At 45.4% G+C, this 21,187-nt stretch overlaps 1 protein-coding gene across 1 annotated transcript in view; it reads right to left on the bottom strand.

Annotated features, from left to right (window-relative positions):
- The window catches only part of LOC120997199 (squalene synthase-like), an 84,477-nt gene extending 79,270 nt beyond the window's left edge, over window positions 1-5,207 (bottom strand). The window contains exon 1 of the mRNA XM_040427194.1: window positions 5,077-5,207. Coding sequence (XP_040283128.1) covers window positions 5,077-5,175 — 99 coding nt within the window. The 5' untranslated portion in view covers window positions 5,176-5,207. The remainder of the gene's footprint in view (window positions 1-5,076) is intronic.
- Window positions 5,208-21,187: the final 15,980 nt, after the last annotated feature.

The following is a 21,187-nucleotide window of genomic DNA, read 5'->3' as shown; positions in this document are numbered from 1 at the left end:
AAGGGTTAATAAAGTTTGTAAAATCAGTTCTGAATACCTTGAGGGGTATAGTTTCTTAGATGGGGTCACTTTTATAGAGTTTCTACTCTAGGGTTATATCAGGGGTTCTTCAAATGGGACATTGTGCAAAAAAAAAAAAAAGGATCAGAAAAAAATAAATCTGCCTTCTAGAAACCATACGGCGTTCCTTTCCTTCTGTGCCCTGCAGTTTGGTCATACAGCAGTTTACGACGATATATGGGGTGTTTCTGTAAACTGCAGAATCAGGGTAAATATTACGTTTTGTTTGGCTGTTAACCCTTGCTTTGTTACTAGAAAAAATGGATTCAAATGTAAAATTTGCCAAAATAGCCATTTTGCCACAGTTTTTATTTAATTTTTTTAACCATGTTCATCTGAGGGGTTAGGTCATGGGGTAGTTTTATAGAGCAGATTCTTACGGACACGGCGATACCTAATATATCTACTTTTTTTAAAAATTTATTTTAGTTTTACAAAATAAAATAAAAAATTTGGTTTGTTTTAGTGTCTCAAGTCTGAGAACCATCGTTTTTCCCCCCCCGATTGTCAGTGGCTAAATGGAATTTAAAATGGGGGAAGGGGATTATAAATTTAGTACTCCATGGAAGTGTGGTACTTCCTGAAGCAACAGTGAATGCAGAGGCCTGGATGATCAGGGCACGTGTCACACTGAGTGGTGGTGTCCTTCTGTATCCCCCTCCTGTGACACACTCTGCACCTTTTTTGGGACAGTCCCTTCTTTCCAGTATGGGGGACCACACCTTGAAAGTGTTGGCCAGGGACGATCCGGGCGCCTCCAGTTCCCGAGGTACTCCGGCCTGCTCTTCCCCGGTCAGAAAAGATCAGGGCCTTGAGGACTGCCTCATAGGGAAATTCCTCCAGTTCTGTGTTGCCAGCGCTCCGGGGCAGGCCCAGGTTTTTGCGCATGGTGTTATATGGCTTGATCACAAAGATCAACTCCTCCCTTACACTGATTGTAGTCGACGATACAATCGGGCTTGAGGACCGTTGAAGCGGTACCTCACACAGGGAAAGGGGTGATGCCGTTACTGTGAATTGTGGACAATACAAGGATATCCCTCTTGTCCTTATATCTGACCAGCAACAGGTTTCCACTGGTAAGGGCACGGGTCTCACACCTGGGGATAGGCACCTGTAGGGGGGAGGGTAGGGAGGCCGCATTGATTTTTCCGCACAGTCCCACAAGCAGACGTGGATCTGGCGGCGAGGGACTGGAACAAGGGGATACTAGTATAAAAGTTTTCCACGTACAGGTGGTAACCCTTATCTAGCAGAGGGTGCATAAGGTCCCACACAAGCTTCCTGCTAACACCCAGAGTGGGGGGGACATTCTGGGGGTTCAATACGGGAATCTCGCCCCTCGTACACACGAAACTAAGTGTACCCTTAGGTACTCTCACAAAGTTTGTACAGCTTCACGCTATACCTCGCCCGCTTAGAGGGAACATACTGGCGGAAAATTAGTCTCCCCTTGAAAGCAACGAGAGACTCATTAACCGCAACCTCCCTTCCAGGTACATAGGCCTCCAAATGCAGGCATTTCCGGATAGTCTCAAACCGGGCACATGTCATGGCCGTACTGTAAAGTGGGGTCTGGTAGAGGACGTCCCCACTCCAGTAATGCATGACACTGGGTTTTAAGACTAGGCCCATGTCTGCAGGGGTCCGGCAGTCCCTGGTAGCCGGGCCCCTGCTGTATCTGCCGGCATTGCTTTTTGCAGCGATGCCAGTGGATCAACCCCCTTCTATGCCGCGGTCAGCGCTGACCGCGACATAGTAGTGGTTTGCTGCGGGTGAAGGAGTACATCAAGTCCCCGAGCTGCTGTGGCGGGGACCCGATGCGTGATACGGCAGCCTGATGCCGTGCAGAGGCTGCCCAATGCCTTGCACAGCATCTGGACCTATCTTCTACGAGTGCCCGGAAAACCATGTTAGTATATGACACTAAGTTATACACTAACAGGCAATGCATTACAATACAGATGAATTGTAAAGCATTGCAGCGGGGATGAGACCCTCAAAAGTTGAAGTCCCAGAGTGGGACAGAAATAAACACACATTATCGCCACGTCCGTGACAACCGGCTCTATAAATATATTACATGATCCACCCAGTCCGATAAACAAAAAATAATCATATGTACCCAAAAATGGTACCAAATCCCCTAGTTTCCAAGATGTGGGTCACTTTTTGGGAGTTTATACTGTAAGGGTGCATCAGGGGGGCTTCAAATGTGACATGGCATCTAAAAACAAAACAAAAAAACATTCCAGCAAAAACCATATGGCGTTCCTTTTCTTCTGCACCCTGCTGTTTGCCCTTAGCATCAGTTTACGACCACATGTGGGGTGTTTCTGTAAACCGCAGAATCAAGGTAATAAATATTTAGTTTTGTTTGGCTGTTAACCCTTGAAGTGTTAAAAAAAAAAATGAAATTTCATCTCCATTTTCCTTTAATTCTTGTTGAACACCTAAAAAGTTAAAGTTTGTAAAATCAGTTTTGAGTAACTTGAGGGATGTAGTTTCTACAATGGGGTCATTTATGGGGGCTTTCTACTATGTAAGCCTCAGTGACTTCAGACCTAAAATATTCCTTAAAAAGTGGGTTTTCGAAATTTTCTTAAAAATTTGCTTCTAAACCTCTAAGCCTTCTAACGTCCTAAAAAATAGAAAAAATAAATAAATAACAAAAATGATGCCAACATAAAAGTAGACATATGTGGAATGTTAAGTAATAAATATTTTATGAGGTATCCCTTTGTTTTAAAAGCAGAGAAATTGAAATTTAGAAAATTGCGAATGTGTCCACATTTTTGGTAAATTTGGGATTTTTTCATAAATAAAAAAGGTAAAATTATCTCTATTTATTTCCCCCCCCCCACAAAAGGTTAGTCTCCCCCCCCCCCCCCCCCCCCAATATGAAAAACTCAAAGAAATTTATACAAGTGTGGTATTGCTGTAACCGTACTGAACTGGAGAATAAAGAACACAGGTCAATTTTACCACATAGTGTAAAAAAATAAATAAAAAAAAATAAATACTAAATAACCTTTATCAGAATTGCGTTCCCCCCCCCCCCCCCAATTCTACCCCATTTGTAATTTTATTTCCGCTTCCTACTACATGGTATGCAACCATAAATGGTGCCATTAGAAAGTACAACTTTTCCCGCAAAAAAATAAGCCCTCAAGACTATGTGAATGAAAAAAAACGACTATGGGAAGGTGGGGAGTAAAACAAAAACCCTCAAGGTTCAAGGGGTTAAAGTGTAACGGTCATTCTTTTTTTGTAATGTGTAAGGGCAGCGATACTGACCATTTTTGTAATATACTTTAATTACTGAAATTGTACATTTCTATTAGAAAAATAGCTCTAAAGTGGCACATTTTTTGCCTCAATGCTCCTCTGTCTTCTGTTTCCATATCTGTGGAGACTTGCTAACGCTGACATGGTCCATTCACATGTCCGCAATCCCGTATCCGCTAAATAAATTGTGGACATACAGTTTCCGGGTCCACAATTCTGTTAAAAAATTATAATATAGAACATTTCCTATTCTTGTCCGCAATTGCGGACAAGAATAGGCATTTTCTATTAAGTGCCGGCAATGTGCGGTCCGCAAAATGCAAAACACACATTGCCGGTGTTTTGCGGATCCACGGATCAGTAAAACACACACGGACGTGTGAATGGACCCTTAGGTTACTTTCAGACTAGCGGTAGCACGGATCCAGCAGGCTGTTCCCCTGCCGGAGAAGACTGCCGCTAGGGTGACAGTAACCTTATGTAAGCAGAAGACAGGAGCCTTGCTAAGGCTTAAAAAGTGCCCCTTTAGGCTCCATTCACACGTCCGCAATGTATTTTGCGGATACACGGAGACACGGATCCGCAAAACACGGAAAGCGGCAATGTGTGTTCCGCATTTTGCGTACCGCACATTGCCGACATAATAGAATATGCCTGTTCTTGTACGCAATTGCGGACAAGAATAGGACATGTTCTATTTTTTTGCGGAAACGGAAGCACGGATGCGGAAGTGCGGATCCGCAAATGTGGATGCGGACAGCACATTCCGTCCCCATAGAGAATGAATGGGTCTGCACCCTTTCCGCAAAATTGCGGAAAGGATGCGGACACATTTTGCGGACGTGTGAATGGAGCCTTAGAGCCATTTTTCTAATAGAAATTTACAATTTCAGTAATTAAAGCATATAAACAAAAATGGTCAGTATCACTGCTTCTATACATTACAAAAAAATAAAAAATATATATTATATACACACACACTTTAAGGTCTGCAACCCACCATCCCAGACGCTGTGATTATCGCTATGAGGGGCATACAGTACAATATATTATAGCCTGTAATAAGCAGCAGAAACTTAGTGTCCAGATCACTGTATACACTGCCGACAACCTCTAGGGCAGAGATCAGACACTGCCGACAACCTCTAGGGCAGAGATCAGACACTGCCGACAACCTCTAGGACAGAGATCAGACACTGCCGACAACCTCTAGGACAGAGATCAGACACTGCCGACAACCTCTAGGACAGAGATCAGACACTGCCGACAACCTCTAGGACAGAGATCAGACACTGCCGACAACCTCTAGGACAGAGATCAGACGTAGGACACTGCCGACAACCTCTAGGACAGAGATCAGACGTAGGACACTGCCGACAACCTCTAGGGCAGAAATCAGACACTGCCGACAACCTCTAGGGCAGAAATCAGACACTGCCGACAACCTCTAGGGCAGAAATCAGACACTGCCGACAACCTCTAGGACAGAGATCAGACACTGCCGACAACCTCTAGGACAGAGATCAGACACTGCCGACAACCTCTAGGACAGAGATCAGACACTGCCGACAACCTCTAGGACAGAGATCAGACACTGCCGACAACCTCTAGGACAGAGATCAGACACTGCCGACAACCTCTAGGACAGAGATCAGACGTAGGACACTGCCGACAACCTCTAGGACAGAGATCAGACACTGCTGACAGCCTATAGACCGGTGCTCTTACCCGGTCCTCCTTAGACATCACAGCCTGACTGCCGCCCAGCCTGAACCTGACCAGGTTGTAGATCTCCTCCGGGTGTCCTAGAGACCTCAGGAAGTCCATGTCCGCGGCGTACGATAAGTGATGCTCTGCCTCTGCAGCCCCACACAAGTCCTTTATATACCCGCCAGCGGTTCATCTCTCGCTAGCCCCGCCTTCACCTGTCATTCCCGACCAATAGCTGCTCAGCTCCACAGCGGACTGACAACTCTGATTGGAGCGAATGCCAACCAATTAGGATAGACCTGTTGCCGCGGTAACGCATCGCGCTAGAAGGTGATTGGTTTTGTGGCAATGTGACGGAACATATCTTTGGAAATGTGGGCGGAGCTATCCCGGTACTGTGCAATAGAATCTATCCTTGCAGCGCGCGGGAGATTTAGACACCGCCGAGTGCTCCTTGTGTCTCAGCGGGCAGCAGAGGCATGCTGGGAATTGTGGGGCCTCAGACGCTAGAGGAGGCTGGTGTTGGACTACAAGCCCCAGCATTCCTTGCAGTATTACTACATGCAGAGGCTGATGGCGCAGTATATCCAGTGTGTGAGAAATGGCGCCCACTACATAATGGGGGCCCTCACAGTCAGCCTGTAACTGCCCAGTGCCCTCTGTGCCCCCCACTACCACAGGGAAATAGTGCCCCACACATACCTAGTAAGAATACCCTTAGTTCCCCAACCAGAATTTTTCTTTTTTCTGGACAACTTATCCCAAAATCACGGACAGTCACTATTTTTTACAGACAAATTTGAAAACCATAATGGGTAATAAATATTATAAGTAGGGATGAGCTATAGACATGGATTACTAATAGTTAGGGATGAGCGAATGAAACATCCGAAGTCGATTCACATAAAACGTCGTTCTCCGTACAGTATTAGAATGTATTGGCTCCGATGAGCCCAAGTTATTACTTCGCAAAGTCTCGGGAGACTTCGCGCAATAACTTCATAAATGTATATGTACTGTAAAAAAACATTTCCCAAACTCAGGTTCGGTTCCAAGGTACCACTTGGTACCTAGTACTGTACGGGGCTCCTTCTCTGTACAGTATTAGAACAACGTTTTATGCAAATCAACTTCGGATGTTTCATCCGAAGCATTTACTTTGAGCTGTGAAATGATGATAATTACCACCAAAATAATCTAGTCAAGAACCACCAGCCTTAAAAAAAATTCCCGGACACTAGGGTTGTTGCGGGTATCGAAATATCGATACTTTTGTCCCGGGATCGATACGATACCGGGATTTGACATTTATCGATATTAGGTTGCGCTACTGCGCAGCCTAGGATCGGAGAACATGGAGCACGCTGCTGTCAGCGCGCTCCATGTTCTCCTCAGCAGCACAGGGGAGGAGTCACTCTCTCCCTCCCCCCTGTGCCGCTGCTGCAAATAAGAAGAGAGAGGCAGTGGCAGTTAACCCGCTGATCGCAGCTCTCTGTCAGAGGCAGGGTGCCAGCTATGTGATTCTGCTGCCGGCACCAGCCTCCTGTATTAAAGGTTAATTATTATTGGTGGCACAGATCAAAAGATCCCAGGTTCTAACCCCTAAGTGGGCTAATAGTTAGTAAAAAAAAAAAAGTTATAAAAAACCACCAAATTATTACGGTAAGTATAAATCACCCCCTTTCCCAATTTTACATATAAAATATATAAACAATAAATAAATAAACATATCACATATTGCCACGTCCAAAAAGTCCAAACTATTAAAACATAAAAAAAAATCTCCTATGCGGTGAACGCCGGAACAGAAAAAAGAATAAATACAAACTGCGCGATTCGCCATTTTTTTAAAATGCGGAATGCACGCGGCTTCTTTCGTGTTTTTTATTTTTTTGCGTGGTATCGAATGGTATCGAGTATCGCAATACTTTTTTATTTATATTTTTGATTTTGGTATCGCAACAACCCTACCGGACACATGTATTTTTTTTTCACATACACAGGAAAAAAGTTGCCTATTTTTACGGACTGTCCTGGCCCCAACACTATAAGAATTTTCCATTACTGCCCCTACACACACACATACAATAGTAGGACCCAAACCGTTTCTGTTTTTGCATTTTCGTTTTTTACTCCCTGCCTTTATGGAGCCATAACATTTTTATTTTTCCGTTCACAGAGCCGTATGAGGACTTGTTTTTTTTCTTTTTATTCACACTGTTTTGGGGTGTGCATGACGTTTTGATCACTTTTTATAAAATAATTTGTGGAAGGTCAAGTGACCACAAAAATGGCAAATCTGCCATCTTGACTTGTTTTTTCTGTTTCTCCGTTTGCTGTGTGGAACAAATATTTTTCTATTTTAATAGTACGGGCGGCAATTCCCATTATGTTTATTTTTTTTTATTATTATTATCTTTTTATTTTGGGGAAAGGGGGGAGATTAGAATTTGTATATTTAAAAAAAAAATTTATATATATTTTTTATTCTTTACACTTTTGAATAGTTCCCATAGGGAACTTGAGTAAGCTGTCATTAGATTGCTTCTCTCATAGACCCTAATGCATTAGCGTTGGGGTCTATGAGATTCACACTATATTCCTATGGAGCCCTGCCATAGGAAGGATCTCCAGAGGAGCCTATGTGCGGCAGCCTCGTATCATTCAGGAGCACAGAGGCTGCTGCACATCGCGGAGCCGGTACACATCTGGAAGTGCATGCTTCTAGGGTTTTTGCTCTGGAACCCTGCGGCTATGTATGGCGGAGGTCGCAAGGCGTTAAAGACCCGACATGTGATGAAATAGTATGTCACATTTCGTGAAGGGGGTCAAACCTACTTTTTTAAATGAGCCCCCAGGTACCTGAAAACAAATATAAACCTCCCCTTTCGCCACATCCGCCTTACGAATGTCATTTGCTGCCTTTTCCTCTGCACCCTGATCCTCCGATGTGCCGTTATTGACCACTGTTGAGACAGGCCCCAGTGCCTTCCTCGGTGGAACCTCTCCCACCGGTCTTTCTCTGTTCCCCCACCACCAGCGACAGGCAAGATACTGCAAACCCCTGTTCCATACTTACTGACTTCCACGAAACCACGATTGGTGAACCAGCCCCCCTCCTCCCTGACCAACTGATCCCATACCCACGGCTTCCCCCTTCTGCACAACCTTAGATCCCCCATAACCCCCAAATTCTTTCGAATATTGCACCGAAGATTACTCACCAGGCTAGTCCTGGGTGGTAAACGCAGCAACCACACGGTCAGATTTCTGTTCCCTGGAACCGCCGACCGACTTCCTCCGGGCTGACACTCACTTGCGCTGGAAATGCCCATTCTCTTTCATGGCTCCTCAAGTAGATCTTCTGTGTAATGTTCCTTCTAAATTTTTTGCGGATCTGTGTCACACTTTGGGCCACGCTCTTCACAGTAGTAGAAGAAGTCACCCGAAATCCCATGTTACTCTACTATCTGGTAAAGGTAGCATGTATCATACCCCCTTTCCCCGCTCTCTCTCTGGCTGTGATGAGACCTTACCACTTTTGGATGGAGGAAGGTAACGAATCAATTTTCCCTGAAATGGCGTTAAAAACCCCCAAAAAAATACCTCATCCATTTGAGCGCGAAGAGGCCGACACAGCCATCTTGATTGAAGATACCTCAATATCTTGTGCGTGGTGACGTATGATGTCACCACACCGGGCAGCATGATGACGTCATCACATCACCGTGCAAGATTTCACGCAGTGTCTTCAGTCAAGATGGCAGCGACGGCCTCTACGCGATCAAACGGAGAAGGTGAGTATGTATTTAGTTATTTATTTTACCCTGATTAAACCCGGAAAGGTCTAAATGGCAGCCTCAGATGTCATGATCAGCGATGAATGCTGCATCTGAGGGGTACAATGGACAGGGGGTGGCGCGATTGATGTTCCCAGTCATTGCACACACTACATTAAAAAAAAATGGAATTTTTCATAACTTCACTCATCTATAATATTCAGACATAACTAATAACTAACCAGGGATGCACAACCTTTTCTGGTTGGGGGCCACATTGTCAGCCTGAACCAATTCCAAGGGCCAAAAATAAAACTTAAGAGGGGGATTACCAACTGAAATACTGTATTTATGGCATATTGAACATACAGTATATATCATTAATGTCTAGATACAGTTCCAGGACTCCCATCTAATGGGAGAATACATGAAAGATACATGTGAGCAGCCACAAGACATAGACATGCATGTCTGTTACCGGATGTTTGGGGGCCGCACAGAATGGTATCGAGGGCGGCATGTGACCCGCGGGCCACAGGTTCTGCACCCCTGCCTTAGACCTTTCTTTTGTGCCATTAGATGATGGATATAATATTTAAAAAAAATATATATTTAAGGAAAAACTGAAAATTATGAAAAAAATATATATTTTTCCTTTATCAAATTTTTTTTTCTAGCTATTACAAAAGGATTCTAGACAAAACATTTCTAAAACCATTCCCGTACACTTGTACTCTGAAAATAGACGCTATTTATGTAATTTATCTACTGGCTGGTCCCGCCGCAAGACTTCAAAAGACTAGAGCGCATTTTTGATTTTGGCGGCCTATTTTTCTATTGCTGGTTCTATAGCACCGTACTACCAGAAAAATCTTGTACAGTGCAAAAATTCTACAAGCCCCTTCAAAGTGATTTTTTTTTAATGTTATTCGCCTAAGGCCTCATGCACACGACCGTTGTGTGCATCCGCGGCCGGTGTTCCGTTTTTTTTCGCGGACCCATTAACTTTCAATAGGTCCGTGGAAAAATCGGAAAATGCACCGTTTTGCAGCCGCATCCGTGATCCGTGTTTTCTGTCCGTCAAAAAAATAAGACCTGTCCTATTTTTTTGACGGACAACGGTTCACGGACCCATTCAAGTCAACGGATCCGTGAAAAAACACGGATGCACACAAGATTGGCATCCGCGTCCGTGGCCGTAGGCTACTTTCACACAGACGGATCCGCAGATCCATCTGCATAAAAGCTTTTTCAGAGCTGAGTTTTCACTTCGTGAAAACTCAGATCCGACAATATATTCTAACACAGAGGCGTTCCCATAGTGATGGGGACGCTTCTAGTTAGAATATACTTTGAACTGTGTACATGACTGCCCCTGCTGCCTGGCAGCACTCGATCTCTTACAGGGGGCTGTGATCCGCACAATTAACCCCTCAGGTGCTGCACCTGAGGGGTTAATTGTGCGTATCATAGCTCCCTGTAAGAGATCATGTGCTGCCAGGCAGGAGGGGGCACCCCCCTCTCCCTCCCCAGTTTTAAATTCATTGGTGACCAGTGCGGCCCCCCCTCCCTCCCCTGTAGTACTGTAGATTCATTGGTGGCCAGTGGGCCCCCCCTCCCTCCCCCTCCTAATTAAAATCGCCCCCCCTATCATTGGTGGCAGCGGAGAGTTCCGATCGGAGTCCCAGTTTAATCGCTGGGGCTCCGATCGGTAACCATGGCAACCAAGATGCTACTGCAGTCCTGGTTGCCATGGTTACTTAGCAATTTTTAGAAGCATTATACTTACCTGCGAGGCTGCGACGTGGCCCAATTGACCCTTGTGTAGTGCCCATATTCACCTAGTGGGACACGACAATATTAGAGCTCTTTCACACCTGCGTTCTTTTCTTCCGGCATAGAGTTCCGTCGTCGGGGCTCTATGCCAGAAGAATCCTTATCAGTTTTATCCTAATGCATTCTGAATGGGGTGAAATCCGTTCAGGATGCATCAGGATGTCTTCAGTTCCGGAACGGAACGTTTTTTGGCCGGAGAAAATATCGCAGCATGCTGCGCTTTTTGCTCCGGCCAAAAATCCTGAAGACTTGCCGCAAGGCTGGATCCGGAATGAATGCCCATTGAAAGGCATTGATCCGGATCCGGCCTTAAGCTAAACGTCGTTTTGGCGCATTGCCGGATCCGACGTTTAGCTTTTTCTGAATGGTTACCATGGCTGCCGGGACGCTAAAGTCCTGGCAGCCATGGTAAAGTGTAGTGGGGAGCGGGGGAGCAGTATACTTACCGTCCGTGCGGCTCCCGGGGCGCTCCAGAGTGACGTCAGGGCGCCCCAAGCACATGGATCACGTGATCGCATGGCACGTCATCCATGCGCATGGGGCGCTCTGACGTCATTCTGGAGCGCCCCGGGAGCCGCGCGGACTGTAAGTATACCGCTCCCCCGCTCCTACTATGGCAACCAGGACTTTAATAGCGTCCTGGCTGCCATAGTAACACTGAAAGCATTTTGAAGACGGATCCGTCTTCAAATGCTTTCAGTACACTTGCGTTTTTCCGGATCCGGAGTGTAATTCCGGCAAGTGGAGTACACGCCGGATCCGGACAACGCAAGTGTGAAAGAGGCCTAAGTTTTCACAAAGTTTGCAACTAAACTGCTTTTAGATCTTTGTTTCAGTTGTTTCTGTGATGTAGTGAAATATAATTACACGCACTTCATACGTTTCAAAGGCTTTTATCGACAATTACATGACATTTATGCAAGGAGACAGTATTTGCAGTGTTGGCCCTTCTTTTTCAGGACCTCTGCAATTTGACTGGGCATGCTCTCAATCAACTTCTGGGCCAATTCCTGACTGATAGCAACCCATTCTTTCATAATTACTTCTTAGAGTTTGTCAGAATTAGTGGGTTTTTGTTTGTCCACCCGCCTCTTGAGGATTGACCACAAGTTCTCAATGGGATTAAGATCTGGGGGGTTTCCAAGCCATGGACCCAAAATGTCAACGTTTTGGTCCCCGAGCCACTTAGTTATCACTTTTGCCTTATGGCACGGTGCTCCATCGTGCTGGAAAATGCATTGTTCTTCACCAAACTGTTTTTGGATTGTTGGAAGAAGTTGCTGTTGGAGGATGTTTTGGTACCATTCTTTATTCATGGCTGAGCCCACTCCCTTGGATGAGAAGCAACCCCACACATGAATGGTCTCAGGATGCTTTACTGTTGGCATGACACAGGACTGATGGTAGCGCTCACCTTTTCTTCTCCGGACAAGCCTTTTTCCAGATGCCCCAAACAATCGGAAAGAGGCTTCATCGGAGAATATGACTTTGCCCCAGTCCTCAGCAGTCCATTCACCATACTTTCTGCAGAAGATCAATCTGTCCCTGATGTTTTTTTTGGAGAGAAGTGGCTTCTTTGCTGCCCTTCTTGACACCAGGCCATTTTCCAAAAGTCTTCGCCTCACTGTGCGTGCAGATGCGCTCACACCTGCCAGCTGCCATTCCTGAGCAAGCTCTGCACTGGTGGTACTCCGATCCCGCAGCTGAATCCTCTTTAGGAGACGATCCTGGTATATATACACTGCTCAAAAAAATAAAGGAAACACTTAAACAACACAATGTAACTCCAAGTCAATCACACTTCTGTGAAATCAAACTGTCCACTTAGGAAGCAACACTGAGTGACAATCAATTTCACATGCTGTTGTGCAAATGGGATAGACAACAGGTGGAAATTATAGGCAATTAGCAAGACACCCCCAATAAAGGAGTGGTTCTGCAGGTGGTGACCACAGACCACTTCTCAGTTCCTATGCTTCCTGGCTGATGTTTTGGTCACTTTTGAATGCTGGCGGTGCTTTCACTCTAGTGGTAGCATGAGACAGAGTCTACAACCCACACAAGTGGCTCAGGTAGTGCAGCTTATCCAGGATGGCACATCAATGTGAGCTGTGGCAAGAAGGTTTGCCGTGTCTGTCAGCGTAGTGTCCAGAGCATGGAGGCGCTACCAGGTGACCGGCCAGTACATCAGGAGACGTGGAGGAGGCCGTAGATGGGCAACAACCCAGCAGCAGGACCGCTACATCCGCCTTTGTGCAAGGAGGAACAGGAGGAGCACTGCCAGAGCCCTGTAAAATGACCTCCAGCAGGCCACAAATGTGCATGTGTCTGCTCAAACGGTCAGAAACAGACTCCATGAGGGTGATATGAGGGCCTGACGTCCACAGGTGGGGGTTGTGCTTACAGCCCAACACCGTGCAGGACGTTTGGCATTTGCCAGAGAACACCAAGATTGGCAAATTCGCCACTGGAGACGCTGTGGAGAACGTTCGGCTGCTTGCAACATCCTCCAGCATGACCGGTTAGGCATTGGGTCAGTAATGGTGTGGGGTGGCATTTCTTTGGAGGGCCGCATAGCCCTCCATGTGCTCGCCAGAGGTAGCCTGACTGCCATTAGGTACCGAGATGAGATCCTCAGACCCCTTGTGAGACCATATGCTGGTGCGGTTGGCCCTGGGTTCCTCCTAATGCAAGACAATGCTAGACCTCATGTGGCTGGAGTGTGTCAGCAGTTCCTGCAAGACGAAGGCATTGATGCTATGGACTGGCCCGCCCGTTCCCCAGACCTGAATCCAATTGAGCACATCTGGGACATCATGTCTCGCTCTATCCACAACGTCACGTTGCACCACAGACTGTCCAGGAGTTGGCAGATGCTTTAGTCCAGGTCTGGGAGGAGATCCCTCAGGAGACCGTCCGCCACCTCATCAGGAGCATGCACAGGCGTTGTAGGGAGGTCAAACAGGCACGTGGAGGCCACACACACTACTGAGCCTCATTTTGACTTGTTTTAAGGACATTACATCAAAGTTGGATCAGCCTGTAGTGTGTTTTTTCCACTTTAATTTTGAGTGTGACTCCAAATCCAGACCTCCATGGGTTGAAAAATTTGATTTCCATTTTTTTAATTTTTGTGTGATTTTGTTGTCAGCACATTCAACTATGTAAAGAACAAAGTATTTCAGAAGAATATTTAATTAACTTAGATCTAGGATGTGTTATTTTTGTGATCCCTTTATTTTTTGGAGCAGTGTATATATATATATATATATTGTAAGGAACCGTACTCACTTAACCAGTGTACAGAGGCAGGGACATCAAAAAATTCATCAAAATCTTCTTTATTTAGGCTGTACAGCCTATAAATCCGGATCACAGCCGGGTCCAACAATCACAGCACACCCTGTCAGTGTTACCTCACATAGTCTGGATAAGAAGGTAGACAGAGACACACCTAAGTCCAGCAGCAGGATTAAATAGAATCCCTGGACTGGAGCATGGGCAATAGGCACCCACCCAGCACGTTGCCTGTTCCCAGTAAAAGTCCGACCCGGACTAGCTGGAACCAGCTATGCTATCTATTATGGTGTCCACCAACTACCTTAGTGGACACATAATTTAGGGGCCTTTACTCCACCAAGGCCGGGCACCTTGGTGACACGTTCCTGGTACAAACAAAGCCCCTTTTAGAATGCTTCCTGCAGCATTCTGGGTGACACATATCTCCCATAATAAATGACCTCCTGTCACTGCCTTACAATATATATATGAAAAGGCGGGCATTATTTGTTTTACGCCGCTTTGTGGCATAGTAAAGTTGCAGATTTTGTCACAAAGGCATTTTGCGACAAAATCTGTGCCTTTACCCAGCTCACACCACTTTTCCGAAGTGGTGGAAAAAAATGGGCATAGCGTGGGCGGGCTGGCGTGTTTCATTCATCATTAGCCTTAAACTATGCCAACAAATGGGCTGGTGTAGTTTAAAGTATGTCGCATGACACCCGCAAAATAACCAATACTTTATATTTTAAAGGTTTATTGTCTCTCTAAAGGTTATTCACCTAGATAATGAAATAAGAGCAGAAAATACCAGAAATCAGCTTCATTTAATAATTTTATTTAACGAAAATGAAACCACATTGTATAACAGTGTCACAATACGTTCCCTCCATGGCCTCCTGTGAAAGTGCACATAAATATCACAATGAAATCTGCCCTCTGACCAATCACTGACAAGCATGCATTTGATGGTGAACCATCGGCCCCTCTCCCCAGCAACCATCTTTTAAAGCCAGTAGATGAACAACCATCGTCTAGTTGACTTTTTAGCTTTTAACCATAAAACGGAGAACATTTTCAAATAACATAAGAATTGAAGACGAGATGAGTGGCACCCCGACACCCCTGGTGCTGCCCAATCTTAAAGGGGTTCTCTGGGAATACTGAGAAATTGCCAGCAGTCTGCCTCTCTGACCAGTGCTGGAGAATCAGGGTTAGATCTGATGGTCAGACATCTTATATTTCTACCTTAAAGTTTAGCTAAAGAATCACCTTGAATACTGATGTACTGTTGCTAAGAAAAGAGAGGTCCTCAGGTGATCAATGAAAGCAAATGTTTTCCTATTAGGACTAGCTAGTTATGAGATCGTGGAGTCTTAGTGACATATTTATGTCCTCCGTAGCTTCTTTTAGATACTCGATTATTGGACCCTTGTCAGCTTCTTTAGTTTATGGCAGATAAACACTTTCAAGGATAATGGAATCAGAGGACGATGGATCAAAAGGTTAAAGATACATTAGATAGTCATTCTCATACGTGTTAGGGCACTTTCACACTAGCGTCGCAGGATTCCGGCAGGCAGTTCTGCCGGATGCAGCAATCTGTATGCAAATGGATAGCATTTGTAGACGGATCCAGATGCGGATCTGTCTCACAAATGTATTGCAATACCGGATCCGTCTCTCCGGTTGTCACCCGGAAAAACTGATCCGGTATTTATCTTGCGCAGACCGCAAAACCGGATCCGTTTTTTTTTTCTGGAACACTTAGGGCCGGATCCGGCATTAATGCATTTCAATGTAAAATAATGCCGTTCCGGAGTTTTGGACTGAGAAAATACCGCAGCATGCCGCGGTATTTTCTCCGTTCAAAAACAGTACAGTGACTGAACTGAAGACATCCTGAACGGATTTCTCTCCATTCAGAATGCATTAAGATAAAACTGATCAGCTCTTTTCCGGTATTGAGCCCCTATGACGGAACTCAATACCGGAAAAGAAAAACGCTAGTGTGAAAGTACCCTTAGATGATTGGCTAAAATTTTTCTATCATGAAGTATAAAAAGGAGTACAGTACAGACCAAAAGTTTGGACACACATTCTCATTCAAAGAGTTTTCTTTATTTTCATGACTATGAAGGCATCAAAACTATGAATTAACACATGTGGAATTATATACATAACAAACAAGTGTGAAACAACTGAAAATATGTCATATTCTAGGTTCTTCAAAGTAGCCACCTTTTGCTTTGATTACTGCTTTGCACACTCTTGGCATTCTCTTGATGAGCTTCAAGAGGTAGTCCCCTGAAATGGTCTTCCAACAGTCTTGAAGGAGTTCCCAGAGATGCTTAGCACTTGTTGGCCCGTATGCCTTCACTCTGCGGTCCAGCTCACCCCAAACCATCTCGATTGGGTTCAGGTCCGGTGACTGTGGAGGCCAGGTCATCTGGCGCAGCACCCCATCACTCTCCTTCACGGTAAAATAGCCCTTACTTTCAAAGTTTTCCCAATTTTTCGGCTGACTGACTGACCTTCATTTCTTAAAGTAACGATGGCCACTTGTTTTTCTTTACTTAGAATTTGTATTATGGCAAGAAAAAAGCAGCTAACAGTCTATTCAGTAGGACCATCAGCTGTGTATCCACCTGACTTCTCCTCAACGCAACTGATGGTCCCAACCCCATTTATAAGGCAAGAAATCCCACTTATTAAACCTGACAGGGCACACCTGTGAAGAGAAAACCATTTCAGGGGACTACCTCTTGAAGCTCATCAAGAGAATGCCAAGAGTGTGCAAAGCAGTAATCAAAGCAAAAGGTGGCTACCTTGAAGAACCTAGAATATGACATAGTTTCAGTTGCTTCACACTTGTTTGTTATGTATATAATTCCACATGTGTTAATTCATAGTTTTGATGCCTTCAGTGTGAATCTACAATTTTCATAGTCATGAAAATAAAGAAAACTCTTTGAATGAGAAGGTGTGTCCAAACTTTTGGTCTGTACTGTAGGTCTTCCTTATGCATACTGATGGTGGAGGTGCAACTTATGTACGTCAGTGGTCATGAATGGTAAAATATCTGGGAGATCACATGTTATGTATAATAAGGCGAAGATGTAATTTAGGCGTGTCACCATTCACTCCTATGGATTGCAGTACACTGTGACAAACCTGTATTATAATGCTAATTATTACTTTGTTCTCTGGGGTATAAAAAAGTGTATTCGGGGACAAAAACACACTCATTGTTTCTACTGCTACACATTTCCATCTACATCATGCCATATTCTGCCTGACTTATATTTATTTTAATACTGTCTTGCTGCTCTTGTCTCTGAATAAGGCCTCTTTCACACTACTGTTTTTTTTTTTCCTTTTTGCGGGCCATTTTTTGCGTTCCGTATAGGGGTGCACCGAAATGAAAATTCTGGTCCGAAACCGAAACCGAAAATTCAGGATGCCCTTGACCGAAACCCGAAACCGAAACTGCCTTTTTGCCCAAATACTTTTAAAATACTTTTTTTTTTAATGATTTTATTAATAATTCTTTTTCATGAATGAAATTCATCTGTGGGTGGCGCTGTTATGGAGAGGGGGATCTGTGGGTGGCGCTGTTATGGAGAGGGGGATCTGTGGGTGGCGCTGTTATGGAGAGGGGGATCTGTGGGTGGCGCTGTTATGGAGAGGGGGATCTGTGGGTGGCTCTGTTATGGTGAGGGGGATCTGTGGGTGGCGCTGTTATGGAGAGGGGGATCTGTGGGTGGCGCTATGGAGAGGGGGATCTGTGGGTGGCGCTGTTATGGAGAGGGGGATCTGTGGGTGGCGCTGTTATGGAGAGGGGGATCTGTGGGTGGCGCTGTTATGGAGAGGGGGATCTGTGGGTGGCGCTGTTATGGAGAGGGGGATCTGTGGGTGGCGCTGTTATGGAGAGGGGGATCTGTGGGTGGCACTGTTATGGAGAGGGGGATCTGTGGGTGGCGCTGTTATGGAGAGGGGGATCTGTGCACTGTTATGGAAAGGGGATATGTGCACTGTTATGGGCATAACAGTGCACAGATCCCTTTCCCCATAACAGTGCACAGATCCCTTTCCCCATAACAGTGCACAGATCCCCCCTCCCCATAGCAGTGCACAGATCCCCCCTCCCCATAGCAGTGCCATAGACCGATCCCCCTACCCATAACAGCCCCGGCCCTGCTGCTCACAGCAGACTAATCACTCACTGCATCTTTATTTTACCTTTACAATCGTGACGCTCCGGTAACAACTCTGCAGGCAGAGTGGAGGGCGGCGTAACGTCACTTACTCACGTGACGCACCTGCTCCGCCCACTTTATGAATGAAGGAGGCGGAGCAGGCGCGTCACGTGAGTAAGTGACGTTACGCCGGCCTCCGCTCTGCCTGCAGAGTTGTTAGTTACTGGAGCGTCACGATTGTAAGGTAAAATAAAGATGCAGTGACAAAGTAAACCACCCGCCCGCAGATGGTGGGTGACAAATCCCACACCCCATATTTTCGGCCGATATGTAACAATATCGGCCGAAGTGGATTAGGTGCATTTTCGGCCGATATTTTCGGCTGCCGGAATTTCGGTGCACCCCTAGTTCCGTATATGGAACCATTCATTTCAATGGGTCCGCAAAAAACCCAGAATGTACTCCGTATGCATTCCATTTCCGTATTTCCATTCCGTGCAAAGATAGAACATGTCCTATATTTGGCGGCAAATCACATTCCGTGGCTCCATTAAAGTCAGTGGGTCCGCAAAAAAAACCCGAAATGCATACGGAAATGCATCCGTATGTCTTCCGTATCCGTTCAGTTTTTTGCAGAACCATCTATTGAAAATGTTATGCCCAGCCCAACTTGTTCTATGTAATTACTGTATATGCCATACGGAAAAACGGAACCGAAACGAAAACAAAAAACGGTATACGGTAGTGTGAAAGAGGCCTAAACGAAAGAATCTTCTCAAGAAGAAGTCGTCTCAAGACGTTTTGTGCTGCTGCCGCCAATTTCCAACAAGCAGAAGATTCATACTTACCTGCTCCCTGAGGCTCGGTCCTCTGCGAGGTCTCTGGTGTCCCCATGTTATGGTCCTCAGAGTGTTGGCTGCAGCCACCGATACCAGAATTTGGGCTTAGATTCTGATACCAAGTGCAGTGCCACGATTCTCAATACTAAAACGTTACTTACTATTAATGTAAGGCACATGCTATTATTAAAGGGGTTCTGCACTTTGTTTAAACTGATGATCTATCCGCTGGATAGATCATCAGCATCTGATCGGCGGGTGTCGGACCCCCGCCGATCAGATGCTGATGATCTATCCAGAACCCCTTTACCTTTGAAACATATGCCTCACATTATTAGTAAGTAACCTCATCGTGTACCCACATATTAACCCCATTTTGCCCTTTAAGTGAGAAGATACTTGATGGAGTAATCTACTATTAATGTGAGGCACATGGAGGTTCTAAAGTAATAACACTATTAATAAGTGACTCCCATCATTTATCTCAGCAACATTAGGGTTAATGAGAGTCACATTAACCCCAGTGTTCCTCCATGATGGTGTATGGACCGCGGCTGAATTAAAGGTTTAACAGCTGGGATCAGAGCTTACTCCGAACCCTGCCGTGAAGCAAGAGCCTGCACTAAGATTCCAGGCCAGTCCTTGAACCCCCTCATCTGCAGTAATGCCAGAAGACGTCTCCACAGACTAAAGAGCTGCGCCACCCGCCGTCAAATGACAGTGGATGGTCATTAAAGCATTAATTAGTAATACTATATGACATGAGCTTTATTATAGACATTGTAAAAGGTCCCACAAAACCTCCTGACCCCCAGAGACTCCATTTTCCAAGCTGGGTCGTCCTGGAAGTCACCTATCTAGGCCTTCTGAAATGAGCTGCTTACAGAGGACTATTGGAGGCCGTCTGGAAGAAATGTTAAGATTCCCGTTAGACTATATATTTACACCTCCAGTGCAAAACTCCAGCATGACAAGTGGAGAATCTGCCGGACACAAAGCGTAGCATGCAGCGGTTTATGTTCGGCTGGGTCTCTGCCGGAATGTGTACGGATCTTTGCTGGACCCCATTATACTTAATGGGGATGGCGGACATTCCGTCCATATCTGGCAGTGCCGGGTCCAGTGAAGTCCAGCAGGTGGTTCTTTCCTGGAGAGGCGAGAAAGTAGCCTTACCTGATGATGATGTTTCCAGACAGCACCCTACCCCAGGATATGACCGAGCCATGTCTGTGCACAGTAAGGTGGCCACCAGCCAGTCCACATGGCCAGCTCACTTATTGAAAGGGGGAGAAATTGTGTCTGGGCCTTATGTCCGGTATAGAAGATGTTGACTTTATGCATTGGATTCTCCAAATTTGTATTTATATTTTTTTTTTTAAACCTTATGGTCCACATTCCTCATACAGATACGCCACTTTTGTGGTTTAGAAAAGTCAAACGGTGTGCTTGGGACTTTTTTTTATGGCACTTGCGCATTTATTTTTATTTTTTGTGCAAGTGCCATTACTCACCACTTTCCTGAAAAGACAGCATGGTGAGGGTGGGTCTGGAGGCCCCGCCACATTTATAGAATAGGAGAATATGATTCGACACAGACGCTCAGCAGACAATATCACACATGATGGAATTAAAATAAATACAAAATAAAAAGATTGAACAGATAGAGACCATGAAAAAGGGGGAAAAAACAAAAAACCTTTGGCCACAATCAATTTCACATTTCTAACTCCACTACCAGCTCTAGACCTTATGACTTATCATAGATCCAAAGTCGATTTTTTTCAAACGCTTCGTTTTAATGCTGTACAGAGACCTGCCTCCGTACAGCATTAAAATGTATGGCCTCCGTGGAGGCAAAATTAGTTTCACCCGAAGTAGTGCGAGACTTCGCTGAATAAATTCACAATTCATTTCTACATCTTTAGGCCTCGTGCACATGGCCGTTGGGCAGCCGTGGCCGTATTGCCGCAAGCGGTGGGTTGGTGCACCACGCATGCGGACCCACTCACTTGAATGGGTCCGCAATTCCAGAGATGCATAACAGAACACCGGAAGCACTACAGAGTGCTTCCGTTGTTCCGCACCGCAAATAAATATGACATGTCATATTTTTTTGCGGTGCGGACAGACCACGGACCCATTCAAGTCGAAGGGGTCCGGCCCGCTGCACGGATGTTGCCCGTGCATTGGGGACCGC

Source organism: Bufo bufo, chromosome 4, assembly GCF_905171765.1.
Source record: "Bufo bufo chromosome 4, aBufBuf1.1, whole genome shotgun sequence".
Lineage (NCBI taxonomy): Eukaryota > Metazoa > Chordata > Amphibia > Anura > Bufonidae > Bufo > Bufo bufo.
This window is presented reverse-complemented; position numbering and strand designations above follow the sequence as displayed.